The sequence below is a fragment of the Microtus pennsylvanicus genome, chromosome 9 (genome assembly GCF_037038515.1).
Source record: "Microtus pennsylvanicus isolate mMicPen1 chromosome 9, mMicPen1.hap1, whole genome shotgun sequence".
Taxonomy (NCBI): Eukaryota; Metazoa; Chordata; class Mammalia; order Rodentia; family Cricetidae; genus Microtus; species Microtus pennsylvanicus.
The window spans coordinates 37,112,119-37,127,820 of record NC_134587.1 but is presented as its reverse complement, the minus strand read 5'-3'; the positions used below and the strand labels follow the sequence as shown (position 1 = coordinate 37,127,820).

The 15,702-nt window shown below is 35.8% G+C and overlaps 1 protein-coding gene across 1 annotated transcript; it reads left to right on the top strand.

The window, feature by feature from the left end:
* Positions 1 to 2,671: 2,671 nt before the first annotated feature.
* On the top strand, positions 2,672 to 4,054 carry LOC142857293 (eukaryotic translation initiation factor 2 subunit 1). Its single transcript, XM_075985307.1, has one exon. It carries the CDS (start codon positions 2,766 to 2,768, stop codon positions 3,711 to 3,713), a length of 948 nt encoding a protein of 315 aa, XP_075841422.1. The 5' UTR covers positions 2,672 to 2,765; the 3' UTR covers positions 3,714 to 4,054.
* The last annotated feature ends 11,648 nt before the right edge of the window (positions 4,055 to 15,702 follow it).

The window sequence follows — 15,702 nt, the reverse complement described above, 5'->3', positions numbered from 1 at the left end:
ACTCTTTGGCTTCCAGAGATAGCAGAGATTCTCGAAAGAACCATGCTCCTCTGAAGGAGACCTAAGGAAAGACCATAAGGGTAGGACCATGCTGTCTTATTTGATACATCTGTGAGACATCTGCAAGTATTTGTGTTTTTAAGGGTAAAAGTTAAATAAAGTATTCTGCAATGCTTCAAACAAGAATAGGTAAGGCTTAAAAACAGAATAAAGGTTAAAGTTGAAAGATACTTAAATAAATCTGTCTTAAAGGATTGATATGCCAGTGGCGCACCATGGACTAGGAGCTTTGAAGATGGCACAATCTAGAAACTCAGGCTAGAGATTGTTTATTATATGTGGTACTTCATTAGTTTGTGACAGTCAAAATAAGGGAGTGAATGACATCCCTCACACAAAATGATAAAAAGTAAACATTGATTAAATACCAGCTGCATCCTATGGTAGAAGAAAGAGAATACTCACAAAAATAAGTCAGGAATAACTTGGCACAATATTAAAACTGAAAGAGAAAAGGGAGCAAGAATTCAGCAGTTGCCCATGATGTGTGTCTTGCTCTAATTACCCATGGCTGAACACCAGGCAGTGCTTCAGGAGGCAGCACCATTGTACGACCTGATCATATCTGCTGTCACATTTTGGGCAAAATCAGTAGTTCCAAACAGCAAGTTTTCAAGTAAATAAGATTTTTGTTACATTTTTCTTCTAATTGCATTTTCTAATAATCCTTTTTACTGCTTCTTAAACTCATGAAGTAAAAGAGCTCTTGAGAAAATGAAAAACAAAATTCCTAAGATTTCAGAAACAGAAATGATTAACGAGAATATGTAAAAAATATTATGCCACAATGAATGCTACCTAACTGTATACTTGTCAGAATTATCTAGATGCATGGCACCTCACGGTACAAAAATAACTCTCAACTATTTGAGCATGCAAGCATGATTTCTATAAATTCACAGAGTTGCATATAATTGATTCCCTATAAATATTGTGCTAAGGATAATTACATCAGCCTAGAACTTCAGCCCTTGAGATGCTAAGCCATAATATGAATACAAATGTGTCTTGACATTAATTATAAGTAGAACTGTCAGTTGAAGCAATTTGTACCCCCATCTCAACTGACCTTTTAAAAAGATGACTCTTAATGGGCATACCTGCATAATGGATTTTCTATGTTTCTTTCACTTAAGGCTAATTGACTCTAGATTGATAAAAATTAAAAATGTATGTTTATGGCCTGCAGTGTTAAGGAAGCTGAACTTGTCTGTATTGGAATATAAAATTCCTCAGAAGAATTCTGAAGCTTGCAGAAATAAGTGTCTTAATGGTCTTATACTAATCATTTACTGTCACCTGAATTTTGCATTTAAACATTGTGGTGTTATTTTACTCAGAGTCAAGTATGAACAAAAACACGACTTACAGAGTTATATCCAGAGGCATACAGTATTCCCTATGGCAAGCTAATTTCCTCTTAATTGAATTACAAAAGGACTTAAAAATGCATTAATCTTTTGAACTATGTCAAACTTCTAATGGTAATGACCAATGGGTCAATGACTTTGTATTTTTTTAATAAATTCTATTATTCCTATAGTAAATTCAGTAGAAAAAATATGAAGCATGTCGAATATAAGTAGTCATTAAAAGTTTATTTGAAAACAGAATTCAAATCTCCACAAGTAAAGCTTGCCAGATTTTGTGTATCCATTTAAAGCATAGCATTCTATCCTTGATAGCCAACTCTAGATGTCAAAGACAACAGAGAAAACTGATGATATGATATACATATATTGTGTCAAATCGACAAATTGACATTCCTAATCAATATCAAAAAATTTCTAAAAAAATCTGAACTATGATAAAGCTAGGTTTAAAAGACAATATTAGTTATGAATATCACTGCACCATCAGAATCATGTTTTTAAAAATTTATTTAATTTATAAACATAAGCCATATGCAAAAGGAAGACATGGTACTGGTACTGACCACAGCATTGAGCAAGTCACTAGAAATGAACTATGACTTTACCTTGTAATATATTTCAAAACAACTTATTAATGTTAAAATATATTTAAATGACTGTGAATAGGCAAGATGGAAGCATTATTTTGTCTCTTGTTACTGCCTGAGAAGTCATTATATATAAATTAACATTGTGGGAGAAAGGTGGAAAATTGTTTAGATACAGGAAGTAAGGGTTTTCGCTCTATGATTGTGTCTCTTAGGAACATAAAAAGGTATACACATAAAGTCTCAGGAAAATGCCCAACCAAACATAAGATGAATGATGATGACAACAATGAACATGCCAAACAGGGTGAGAAAAATTTCAAGAGGCCTCAACACTACACAATGATCTATAGGAAACTGAATAACGTTGGAAGTGTTCTTTCTCAGGAAAGAACACACCGGTTGGTTGCCCAGAACCAAATGGTCAGTATGAACATACATAAAAATAACATTGTATATAATTTGCTGATTATATTTAGAAATATATTTGTATTTACAAATACATATATGCATGCAATGGCAATTAATGAAAAAAGATGCCATAACTTTGAAAGAGAGAGAGGAGGGTGTATGTGGGAAGGTTTGGATGGAGGAAAGGGAAAAATTAACTTTAATTAATATACACTTTCAAATATAAACTGGCAAGAGGAGTTTCGGCGTCCGGTCCTGCTGTGTGGGGTCTACTCCTTGCCATTAAGGAGCTCGGCGTGGGACCTCTGTTCGGGAGTCACACATACGCTTCAGAATGCCGGGTCTAAGTTGTAGATTTTATCAACACAGATTCCCTGAGGTGGAAGATGTAGTGATGGTGAATGTAAGATCCATTGCTGAAATGGGGGCTTATGTCAGCTTGTTGGAATACAATAACATTGAAGGCATGATTCTTCTTAGCAAATTATCCAGGAGACGTATCCGTTCTATAAACAAACTGATCCGCATTGGCAGAAATGAATGTGTAGTTGTCATTAGAGTGGATAAAGAAAAAGGATATATTGATTTGTCAAAAAGAAGAGTTTCTCCAGAGGAAGCAATCAAATGTGAAGACAAATTCACAAAATCCAAAACCGTTTACAGCATTCTTCGCCATGTTGCTGAGGTATTAGAATATACCAAGGATGAGCAGCTGGAAAGCCTGTTCCAGAGGACTGCCTGGGTCTTTGATGATAAGTACAAGAAGCCTGGATATGGTGCTTATGATGCCTTTAAGCATGCAGTCTCTGACCCATCTATCCTTGATAGTTTAGATTTGGATGAAAATGAACGAGAAGTACTCATTAACAATATTAATAGGCGTTTGACCCCACAAGCTGTCAAAATTCGAGCAGATATTGAAGTAGCTTGCTATGGTTATGAAGGAATTGATGCTGTAAAAGAAGCCCTGAGAGCAGGTTTGAATTGTTCTACAGAAACCATGCCCATCAAGATTAACCTGATAGCTCCACCCAGGTATGTGATGACGACGACGACACTAGAGAGAACAGAAGGCCTCTCTGTTCTCAATCAGGCTATGGCAGTCATCAAAGAGAAGATTGAGGAGAAGAGAGGCGTGTTTAATGTTCAAATGAAGCCTAAAGTGGTCACAGATACAGATGAGACTGAGCTTGCAAGGCAGCTGGAACGGCTAGAAAGAGAAAATGCGGAGGTGGATGGAGATGATGACGCAGAAGAAATGGAAGCCAAAGCTGAAGATTAGCCTTGTGGGAAACAGTGATTTAAGGAATACGAAGCTGCCATTCCTGGCTGGAAACCCTAGACTTGAAAGTTTTCCAGTATTGAAAACTTCAAAGCTGAATATTTTTATTTCCAAGTATTCAAATGTTCAACAAACCAGAATCTAACCGCCCTCCTTGTGTCAGCCACAAAGAAGCTCTAACACCTCAAGCATTTTTTAAGGGAGTGGCTTGATTTGACCAGAGGCAAATCTTAAAGAGCAGCCCTAAAATTGGGCTTTCGGTTTCCATTTCTGATGTCTCTGGATTCAGTGCCTCCATGAGATTTGCCAGGGGCACCCAACACAAATAGTCCCAACCTTCCTATATAAAATGTATTCAAGCCAACATCAAATAAATTTATGGGATGTTTAACTTTAAATATATATATATATATATATATATATATATATATATATATATATATATATATATATATATATATATACTGGCAAAAAGAATAGTGAATACCTTTAAAAATCAGAATGTGCAAAACCAAGAAAAAGAAGATCTGTTGTCTTCAGTGAGATGTTTATTATTTTGCAGGTGTCGTGTACAAAAGTTAAATGAACATTCACTGATGATGTGTGCCTAACCTCAGTCACTGATCAGCTATATATAAGATTTCAACTTAACATACCTTCTTTACCTATGTTTTATTTTTTTTGTCTTTCTTCCTTCAATTTTTCTTTCCTTCCTTCTTTCCTTCCTTCCTTCCTTCCTTCCTTCCTTCCTTCCTTCCTTCCTTGCCTTGCCTCTGATTTCTTTGGAAAAGACCTGCTCTGTAGTCTCGGCTTGCCTAACCAGGAATTTTCTATCATTTTGCCAAAAGAACCAGGCTTCCAATTTTGTTCCATCACACTCAACTCCTAATCTTTAATTATATCCAATTTTTTAAGAAATAGACATTAAGTGAATCTATAGATTGCTTTTGGTATAATTGCCATTTTAACTATGTTGACCCTCCCAATCCAAGAGCAAAGGAGAACCTTCCATCTTCTGGTATCCTCTTCAATCTCTTTCTATAAAGACTTAAAGTTCTTGTCAAATAAATTTTTCACTTCCTTGGTTAGAGTTACCCCAAGATATTTTATGCTATTTGTGGCTATCGTGAAAGGTGATGCTTCTCTGATTTCCCTCTCTGCTTCCATATCCTTTGTGTATAGGAGGGCAACTGGGTTTTTTTTTTTTGGAGTTAATCTCGTATCCTGCCACATTACTATAGGAGTTTATCAGCTGTAGGAGTTTTTTGGTAGAATTTTTGGGGTTGCTTATGTACACTATCATATCATCTGCAAATAACGAAAGTTTAACTTCTTCCTTTCCAATTCGAATCCCCTTGATCCCCTTATGTTGTCTTATTGCTATTGCTAAAACTTCCAGCACTATACTGAAGAGGTATGGAGAGAGAGGACAGCCTTGTCATGTTCCTGATTTTAGTGGGATGGCTTTGAGTTTCTCTCCATTTAATTTGATGTTAGCTGTCGGCTTGCTGTAAATAGCTATTATTATATTTAGGTATAAACCTTGTATCCCTAATCTCTCCAAGACCTTTATCAAAAGGGGTGTTGAATTTTGTCAATCTATAGATTCAACACAAACCCCATTAAAATCCCATCAAAACTCTTTACAGACCTTGAGAGAACAATAATCAACTTTATATGGAAAAACAAAAAACCCAGGATAGCCAAAACAATCTTATACAATAAAGGAACTTCTGGAGGCATTACCATCCCTGACTTTAAACTCTATTACAGAGCTACAGTATTGAAAACAGATTGGTATTGGCATAAAAACAGAGAGGTCAACCAATGGAATCAAATAGAAGACCGGGATTTTAACCCACAAACCTATGAACACCTGATTTTCGATAAAGGAGCTAAAAGTATACAATGAAGTAAGCATCTTCAACAAATGGTGCTGGCATAACTGGATGTCAACCTGTAGAAGAATGAAAATAGATCCATATCTATCACCAGGCACAAAACTCAAGTCCAAATGGATTAAAGACCTCAATATCAATCTGAACACACTAAACCTGACAGAAGAGAAAGTGGGAAGTACTCTACAACACATGGGCACAGGAGACCACTTCCTATGTATAACCCCAGCAGCACAGATATTAAGGGCAACATTGAATAAATGGGACCTCCTGAAACTGAGAAGCTTCTGTAAAGCAAAGGACACTGTCATTAAGACAAAAAGGCAACCTACTGTCTAGGAGAAGATCTTCACCAACCCCGCAACAGACAAAGGTCTGATCTCCAAAATATATAGAGAACTCAAGAAACTAGACTATAAAATGCTAATTAACCCAATTAAAAAATGGGGCACTGAACTGAACAGAGAATTCTCAACAGAAGTTCAAATGTCCAATAGACACTTAAGGTCATGCTCAACTTCTTTAGCAATCAGGGAAATGCAAATCAAAACAACTTTGAGATATCATCTTACACCTGTCAGAATGGCTAAAATCAAAAACACCAATGATAGCATTTGCTGGAGAGGATGTGGACGAAGGGGTACACTCATCCTTTGCTGGTGGGAATGCAAACTTGTGCAACCACTTTGGAAAGCAGTGTGGTGGTTTCTCAGGAAATTAGGGATCAACCTACCTCAGGATCCAGCAATACCACTCTTGGGAATATACCCAAGAAATGCCTTATCATACTACAAAAACATTTGTTCAACTATGTTCATAGCAGCATTATTTGTAATAGCCAGAACCTGGAAACAACCTAGATGCCCTTCAATGGAAGAATGGATAAAGAAAGTGTGGAATATATACATATTAGAGTACTACTCAGCAGTAAAAAACAATGACATCTTGAATTTTGCATGCAAATGGATGGAAATAGAAAACACTATCCTAAGTGAGGTAACCCAGACCCAAAAAGATGAACATGAGATGTACTCACTCATAATTGGTTTCTAGCCATAAATAAAGGACATTGAGCCTATAATTCGTGATCCTAGAGAAGCTAAATAAGAAGGTGAACCCAAAGAAAAACATATAGTTATTCTCCTGGATATTGGAAATAGACAAGATTGCCGGGCAAAAATTGGGAACTTGGGGGTCGGGGTAGGATGGGGGTAAGGGGAGATGGGGAGAAAAAAGCGAGAAGGGGAGGACGAGGAAAGCTTGGGGGAATGGGATGGTTGGGATGGAGGAAGGGTGGATATGGGAGCAGGGAAGTATATATCTTAATTAAGGGAGTCATTTTAGGGTTGGCAAGAGACTTGACTCTAGAGGAGTTCCCAGGTGTCCATGGAGATGTCCCCAGCTAGTTCCTTGGGCAGCTGAGGAAAGGGAGCCTGAAATGGCCCGATCCTATAGCCATACTGATGAATATCTTGCATATCACCATAGAACCTTCATCTGGCGATGAATAGAGATAGAGACAGAGACCCATATTGGAGCACCGGACTGAGCTCCCAAGGTCCATATGAGGAGCAGAAAGAGAGAGAACATGAGCAAGGAAGTCAGGACCGCGAGAGGTGCACCCACCCACTGAGACAGTTTGGCTGATCTAATGGGAGCTCACCAAGGCCAGCTGGACTGGGACTGATGGAGCATGTGATCAAACCGGACTCTTTGAATGTGCCAGTCAATGAGGGCTGACTGAGAAGCCAAGGACAATCGCACTGGGTTTTGATCCTACTGCATGTACTGGCTTTGTGGGAGCCTATTCTGTTTGGATGCTCACCTTCCTAGACCTGGATGGAGGGAGGAGGACCTTGGACTTCCCACAGGGCAGGGAACCCTGACTGCTCTTTGGACTGGAGAGCTAGGGGGAGGGGAGTGGGGAGTGGGGGGAGGGGGAGGGAAAAGGGAGGCGGGGAGGAGGCAGAAATTTTTAATAAAAAAAATAATAATAAGACACCAATTTGCTGCTTGTCAAAGTGAATTGCAAATATATAGTGATGTATTTAAAAATAGATAAATATTGAATGAAGTCATATTGGGAGTATTATTTATTCATTTAAAAATTATTTCTTTAAAATTTTTGAAAATGACAAAAAAAATCATCCAAACTTGAAGCACTCCTCTCCTATGGAGAGTATTTTTTCACAAAAAAACCCATCTGCATAAGTACATATATTTGAATGTTCATTAAGCAGAGAGTGACCATATTTGAAATGATTAGAAGGATTAAGAGGTATAGCCTTATTCGAGGAAGTATGCTACTAGGTGTGAGCATAAAGATTTCAAAATCCTATGTCAAGTCCAAAAAGTATCTATCAATTTTTTTTCCTACAGATTAGATATAGTTCTCAGCTATTGCTCCATCATCTGCCTGTATGCGACTGTGCTTCCCACCATGATGGTAATGGAGTAAACCTCTGAAACTGTAAGCCAGTTCGCAGTTAAATGTTCAGGTCCCTTTTTCTCTTCACAGCAGTAGAACAGTGACTAAAAAACACAGGACAAGGCAGTGCATACAAAAAAGGCTTCTTTGCGGTGTTTAATAACATCTCATAGGACACAGTATATCTGTTGAACCTGACAAATTTGAAAAGTAAAACATGAAAAGATCATGTTGCTTCTAAGTATGTCAATATTTTGTGATGAAAAACACAATAGTATTTCTGAGAATATGCAAATTCCCTTAATTTCACAAGGTCAAAACCATAACAATTGTCATCTATTCAGATTTGTCAAATATAAAAAGAGAAAGGACCAGAAAAGAGAATTACAACAAGCACAAAATCCCCCCAAACAATGAAGATGACATATTTTCCAATTTATAAGATAGTGTAAAAGAACATTAAGACAGTTATGATGAATTTTACATACCTAAAAGTTATAAGATATGGGAAATATAGAAAATAGGCTCCTCTAATTTAAAGTGATAAGATGACAACTGCGTATTGAATAGGCTTAATGAGTTACTAATGGGGGAAAAATGTGTTACTAAACATGAAAAAAAAATAGAAAATACTAAATGAATCCCAGCATACAACCAAACCAAACCAAACCAAAACAAAGCAAAACAAAATCCAAAACACAGGTTGCATTTACAGCAACAACAAAACAAGCATCAGTGGACCAACACAAGTGGCTTTAAAAGTTTATAACTGAAAACTTAAGGCTCAAGACATAAAATGTTTAAAGCTACAGTTTCCATTTTGATGGAAACTAGTAAACAGACCATAAAACCTCAATGACCACAAGACATCAAAGATGGAAAGACGTGGTGGTAAACACTGGATCAAGGAATTATAGTGTGCCATACATATAACTTTCTTTCTAATGTAGAAAAATCATAAAAGCACCAAGTTAAAATGCAGATTGAGTATAGAAATAAGATCCAATATTACTGAGAAATAGTGCAAGTGAAGAAGCAATTGTGTAACAGCTCTACATTGTCAGAAAAGAGAGCTGGGAGTTGAGTTCACACTCAACAAGAATGTCTTCAACTAATTAAAGGAAAGCAAGCACATTTCCAAACAAAAGAAAAGATCTATCAGTAATTGACACAGACAGTAAAATATGTCAGCAGAAATTCCTCATTGGGGAAAAATGACATCACAGGAAACAGACTTAAGCAGGAATGGCATGTCTTGATGACTTCTCCAGCCTGAAACAGGCATAACCTCATCACAGACAAGAGCACATAGAATACATCCCAGACTCTAGACCTTTCTGCTTGAGCTCCTCCTGTCTAGAACTTCCACACTGAGGATTTAAGACTCTCCTTTCTCATTTATTTATGCAGGTGTGATTTATCCCAACATCTATTGCTATGTTCAAAGGGGACAGTTTCCTTAGTTATCTTAATTTAGAATATTTTTATAACTTCTATGTATGTATTGGCCTTCATTAAAATCATTTTAACAATAATCCATCATGAACACAACCACCCAGCTGTTTTAAATTGTGAACTCTATCCATTCCAATGCGTGAGAAGATGATTGATGGTAAGAACAAAGAGACTGTATAGATACTTTAAAAATGGCAATATCTTAATAATTTATATCCTTTCCACTTTATTTGGTATTGCTAACAACTGGAGACAATTCACCAACTAGTGAATATCCATTAAAAAGCTCATTGAAAAATAATGTGTGAGTGATTGATTTTTATTTATCAGTTAAAACCTGACACATACAACAGTATGAGTAAGTCTCATAATTAGTCATCTGAATAAGGAGAGAATATGCTATGAGTGTTTGATAATGATGAAATTTTGCAGTTGTTTTCTTATGGAAGACAGTTGGAAGGAATGCCAAGAGCAGGAGCAAAGTTTTGCAGTCATACAAAACATAACACACCTTTATAGGTCTATGAGTATGTATCAGTACCAACCATCAAAATTGTGTCCTGAAAACTACTGGATAATTATTAGATAATAATTATTGAATAATATATGTAGATGAGTCATAACTTACTTGCATTGATTAAAATCTTCATTTCTAATGGTGTTGTCATGCGCATAGACACATTTCTAGTACCTTGTTTTTTCAGTGACTTTCTATATACTTGACACTAGAAAGACACAGAAAATAGTGTACAAAGCATTTTTAAACTTGGCATCAAATTACAAACTAGCCAGGTTAGCAACCTAAATAAGCCTTATTCACATTCTTCTTTCTAGCTATGCTTCTTTTTACTATGCTAACAGATTTATTTTTGCAACCTGTAGTATTTAACACTGCCTAAATTTAGCTTTCTCATTTTCCTTGGGAAAAATTAGTAGTATTTTAGTTATGGATTTAAACTCTGAAGTGCAGTTAAGTTCTGAACTATATAAGTCAGATACCTTCACTGAAGTCTTCCACTCTTTATGTAAAATTGATGAAATGGTAATTTGAGAAAAGGCAGTATCCAGTAAGTTTTGTGAACAGACACTTGCTTGTGTGACATTACTGTATATTTGGAGCTCATTCTCACAAAACAAGGCTTAAAACTAAAAGTTTTATTTGTCAAGTGTGATCTTAATCTGGATTGCTCTCCTTGAAAGTTTCAAGAACAAAAAAGTGCTATGTAGAGGCAACTCTAAGCATCCTAAACACAGTGGCTAGCCTTTTTATTTGATGGCAATTTCCTCATTATTGAAAACCACTTTTATCTGTTAAGACAGATGTTTTAATTTAACTTTAAACTCAAAAAGCATTTTGCACATGAAATGAAGCTGAAACTACCTAATTTTGATGGACAAAATATAAGCCAAAGTCAGGGAGAGGGACTGTGCATATATCAAGTGCCATCACTGGAGCAGTGAGCCTGGATAAGGACACTTGTGACAGTTGTCTCTGGGGAAGATAAACTCTTTGGGGCTTCCTGTTCCTTTCTCGCTATCATCAGGTCTTATGTACATTCCCATTTGGAAGACGGTGCACACAGTGCCTGATGCAATGACATAATCCAGATATAAAACCTTCTTGTGGTAGTATATGTCTTGAAAGATCAGCAAAACATCTTTGAAGACTTCTAAGTGTATACTATTTACACCCTATATTTATTAAGAACAAGATTTACGCCGTTCTTTTAATCCCAGTATTCAGGAGACAGAGGCAGATGGATCTCTGTGAGTTCAACGCTAGCCTGGTCTACATGAGCTACAATCAGGACAGGCTCCAAAGCTACAGAGAAAACTCATCTCAAACAACCAAAAAAGAAAAAAAAAAGGAACAAAATTTACTTTTCTTTTTTTCTCATGGAAAAATAAACCTAAAGGTTATATCAACTCCTGTCAAAATACAGTCTTAATGCTTTTCATCAGTTTTGCTTCTAATTAAGTGTCTTTTTAGTGACATTCTAGATAAGATTTTTTTTACCATATAAAACATTACCCATACTCAGAATTCCTCAAGTCAAATATTGTCTTCCCAGTGCAACTTTGTAAAGCATCAATAAATCAATCTAGTCCTAGCTTTAAATGTCCTCAGCAAACCTGCTTCATGCTTCGACATGTTTCTCATCACCACGTGTGCTTCTAGTACCTACTTGTCTACTGCCTTAATCCTTTCTATTGCCTCTAATTTATATTCCCATCTACTTTTTGATGAATTTATTCCTAGTCTCTTGAGTAGTGTTAGGTACATCTGTTCATAAAATATTCAGTGAAAGAAGAAAGGAAAAAGAGGAAAGATTTTACTTATTTTTATGTCTATATATTTTTAGAGATTACCTTAATTTGGAAGTGAGAATCTATTTCTACAATACTTTCTATATAATTTGTTGAGTGTCACAAAAAATATGTAGAAAGAAGGAGTTGGATAAAAAAGATAGAGAGTAAATTACTGTTATGTAGCCTCAAAATTTCAACTACTATAACATTTGTAACAAATTAGGCATTGACTAAATAGTATACACTTAGAAGTCTTCAAAGATGTTTTGCTGATCTTTCAAGGCATAAACTACCACAAGAAGGTTTTTAAATCTGGATTATGTCATTGCTACCTGCCAAGTACGTTATTATTTTTATGTTCTTAGCAACATGAGTACCTTTAGCATTTTCTATCTGGAAGTAACTTTACAAAGCCTCATGGAGATTATTTATCTTGTCATTAGTAATTAATAATATTCAAAGTATTATTAGTATTAGTAACTCCTAATTCCCAATGGGTTTGACAATCTGGGAATGAAGCATGAAGTTGGTGCAATGATGAAACTCGGACTACCTGTTTCAACAAGTGGTGCCAGATAGCCTGAGGCATTTCTATTTATGCAGATTCAATAGTTTGCAAGAACAGTTTTACAATCAAATTTGTTTCCTTAAGTTTCTAATAATGCTTACAATAATTGCTAGTTTGTTCCCTTACCTCATTCTCTTTCAGACCTCCAACTTTTCCACCGATAACCATTACCTATTTGATTCATAGTTTTAATATTAAAAGCATAAACAGTATAGAAAACAACAAAAGAAACTCTGTAACTACACACACACATACTGATAGAACAGTTTTCCCAGTTGGCAGTATTTGTGGTTACAGTGTCATGCAAAGTGAAAAAGAGTTTTATTTCTAGTGATTAATGTTTTTCCTCTGGTGAAATCTAAGTTCTCACAATTAACTCATCAGCCAAAGCTGGATCAATTTGTTCTTCATTCTCTACTGCTCTATTTCCTATGGAAGACATACCAGGTTTTTTCCTAACATCCTGTAAACTTCACAACTTAAAGCTTACTCATAATAGTTGGGACTGCTTTTCTCTTGTTATCATATTCCTTCCTCTCAGCTTCCTACACTCTTGGCTTCTACAGTATTGGCACCATTATATAAATGAGGTCATTTTGGATTTCTATGATTCTACTTCATTCCCTGTTCTTAGACTGTTGCCATTAACACTTGATGACATCTAGTATTAACATTTCTCCTAGATCCTTGCTGTTAAAATCATTTTTCCAAAACAGTTATGCAAATTTATAATGTCACCAATTACTGTAACTTTTTTTCAGGCTAGTCACAATGTGCAATGGAAAGGTAACATCCTGTTCTTGAAAATCCTGAACTCATGATCACACTTGAAACATCATAGCTTCTAGGACCTGTGGTGTGGGAGGTCCTTCTGTTTATGTGTTGCTTTTATTGATTAATGAATGAATAAACTCTCTTGAGCCCATGATAAGGTAGAGCAGAACTAGGAAGGGAAAACTATATATAATACAGGAGGAGACAGCTATCAGACACAGTCTCATTCTGAGATTCCTGGAGGCAAGATTGCCATTTCAGACTGAGGAGGAGGTAAGAGCCAGTGGCTGGCTGTTTTGATTTTCTGACCTTCATGTTGAACTCCACGTCTGTCTCTGGGTTTTATTAATCCTGCTACCTACAAAAATATCTGTCTTGAAATTATATACAGACAAAGAACAAAAACAAACTATTAAGGTTGAATTTATATATAGTTATATGTACACACGTACACAAAAACAGATAATCAAAGAAAAGGGAGCTATCAACTTGACAATGGGGGAATTTGAGATAGGGTATCTTGATTTTAATGTAGACATAAGATGTAGGAAACTAATTTCTAGACATTAAGGGGGACACAGTAGCAGTTTTATATAAGTTGATAGGAACTAGAACAACCCCACCCCCCCGCTCAATGAACATTGGTCTCTTTATGATCAAATAACAGCAGTACTTTTCACTGTATCCACATATGGATTTCACAAAAGCATCAACTAGTGTTTGACTATGTGAAGTATGCCTATCAATGAATGAAACTGACGTGTCAATGGATAGCCAGTGTGAATATGAGCTAAATGATCAATACTGTACAACTTGATAGCCTGTTGCTTGCTATTTCCTAGAATAGGAAATAGAACTTATAACTTACAGGCTAAGCCTGCCATACTGTCTATTTTTTCATGACCCCATGGACACAGCACAGGTTTTTCATTTTTTTCAGGCTTCAAAACATACCCCAAGAAGAATAAAATATTGTCCCATAGAATAATTAAGTATCTGGTGATACAGTTTTATGAGATCATTGTTATTTGATGTCTCATTGTTTTCTCTCTATAACATAGAAAAGCAGTTGTTGTAGAGATTTGTGAACAGTAGAACTGAAAATATTTACTATTAAGACTTTGTATTAGTTTCCGGCCACTGCCATAAGAGGTGATTTTTTTTTAAAGTCATAAAACCCACAAAAATTCAATCTTCTGTTGTGGGATTAGAAGTCCCAAATTATCAGAGTTGTACTCCTTCAGAGCCAGCTTCTTGTGGTTCTTGGCATCCTTGATTTATGCTAAGTCTGGGGCTTCCCCCTTTGCTGTATTCTGTGCATTGTCTACCTTGTATATTCACCTTCCTTTGTGTTTAGGTCCTATCATATCACCTCTCATTTGTTATATCTTCACTGACATTTTTTCCAAAGGAGTAATATTCACAGACTTCAATGGGTGAGATTTTAGGAACCTGATATTCAAGCTTTTCCTGGTCTAATACCATTAATCAGATGAAAATGGGAATGTAGAGAACGGAAAAATGAATTGTCTGAATCAGTGCAAAATAGAGTATAGGATTCTGTTTATCCAAAAAAATACAGGGAAGGATTCTGGTAGGTATATGATCTGTGCAGGGAGTTATGAGAATGTAATTTGAAAAGATAGGTGTTAATTTTACTTACTTATAAGTAGAAAACTATGCCATTTCTGGGTGGATAGAAAAGTAGCATACATTTGCCAAAAAATAGTCTTTTGTGTTAAAAGCATTGACTACAAACAAGCAATAACATGTTAAGCAGAGACTGTCTAGGAATAAAATATTTGAACCAAATAGGACTCCTCAACTATAGTAATACCTTCTTTCATTTGTTTTTATATGACGGTAGTGATATATTATTTTCTTCAAAGAATTCTTAACTTATATATAATATATAAAATTCAATCTCTTTCCACAAATTGCCTGTTAATCTGTGTGGACCCTGCTTAAGTGTGGAATACAGCAATGGGCATCGGCAGCCCTCATGGATCATATATTAGGCTCCATAAACAGACAATGAATTCAAGTTAGTGCCAACTACTATGGAGTAAAACAAGATAAGACAGAGAAGCTAGACATTTTACAAAGGTTTTAAAAACACTTCTTTGAGACAGCCACATTTAAGCTAAGACCCATGAGGAAAAGGCATACACATAAAAGTAATTAATCTAAAAGAAAGAAGAAGACAAAAGCGGAGTCCAGGATGTGTGTATGTTAGGTAAGCCAATAGAGTCAATAAAAAAAGGAAAGAGAGACTTGGAGAAACACTGTGTATGAGAGCTAGTAAAAGAACATAGAGAATAAAAAAAGTAAAACAACAACAACAAAAAAACTCCAAACACTCAACACAAAATTTTTTAGGATAGAGATATAAATCCAGTTATAAAGTCCACTGAAATATGTGGCATTTACCCCAGCACAGAAAAAATGTCAATTTACAAAGACAAATATAACTTTGATTAGTACTAAAACTTATGATTTTTAAAGAGACACCTGTAAATGCAAGAGTTTTTGTTAGGAAGTTGATGTCAGTGGTTC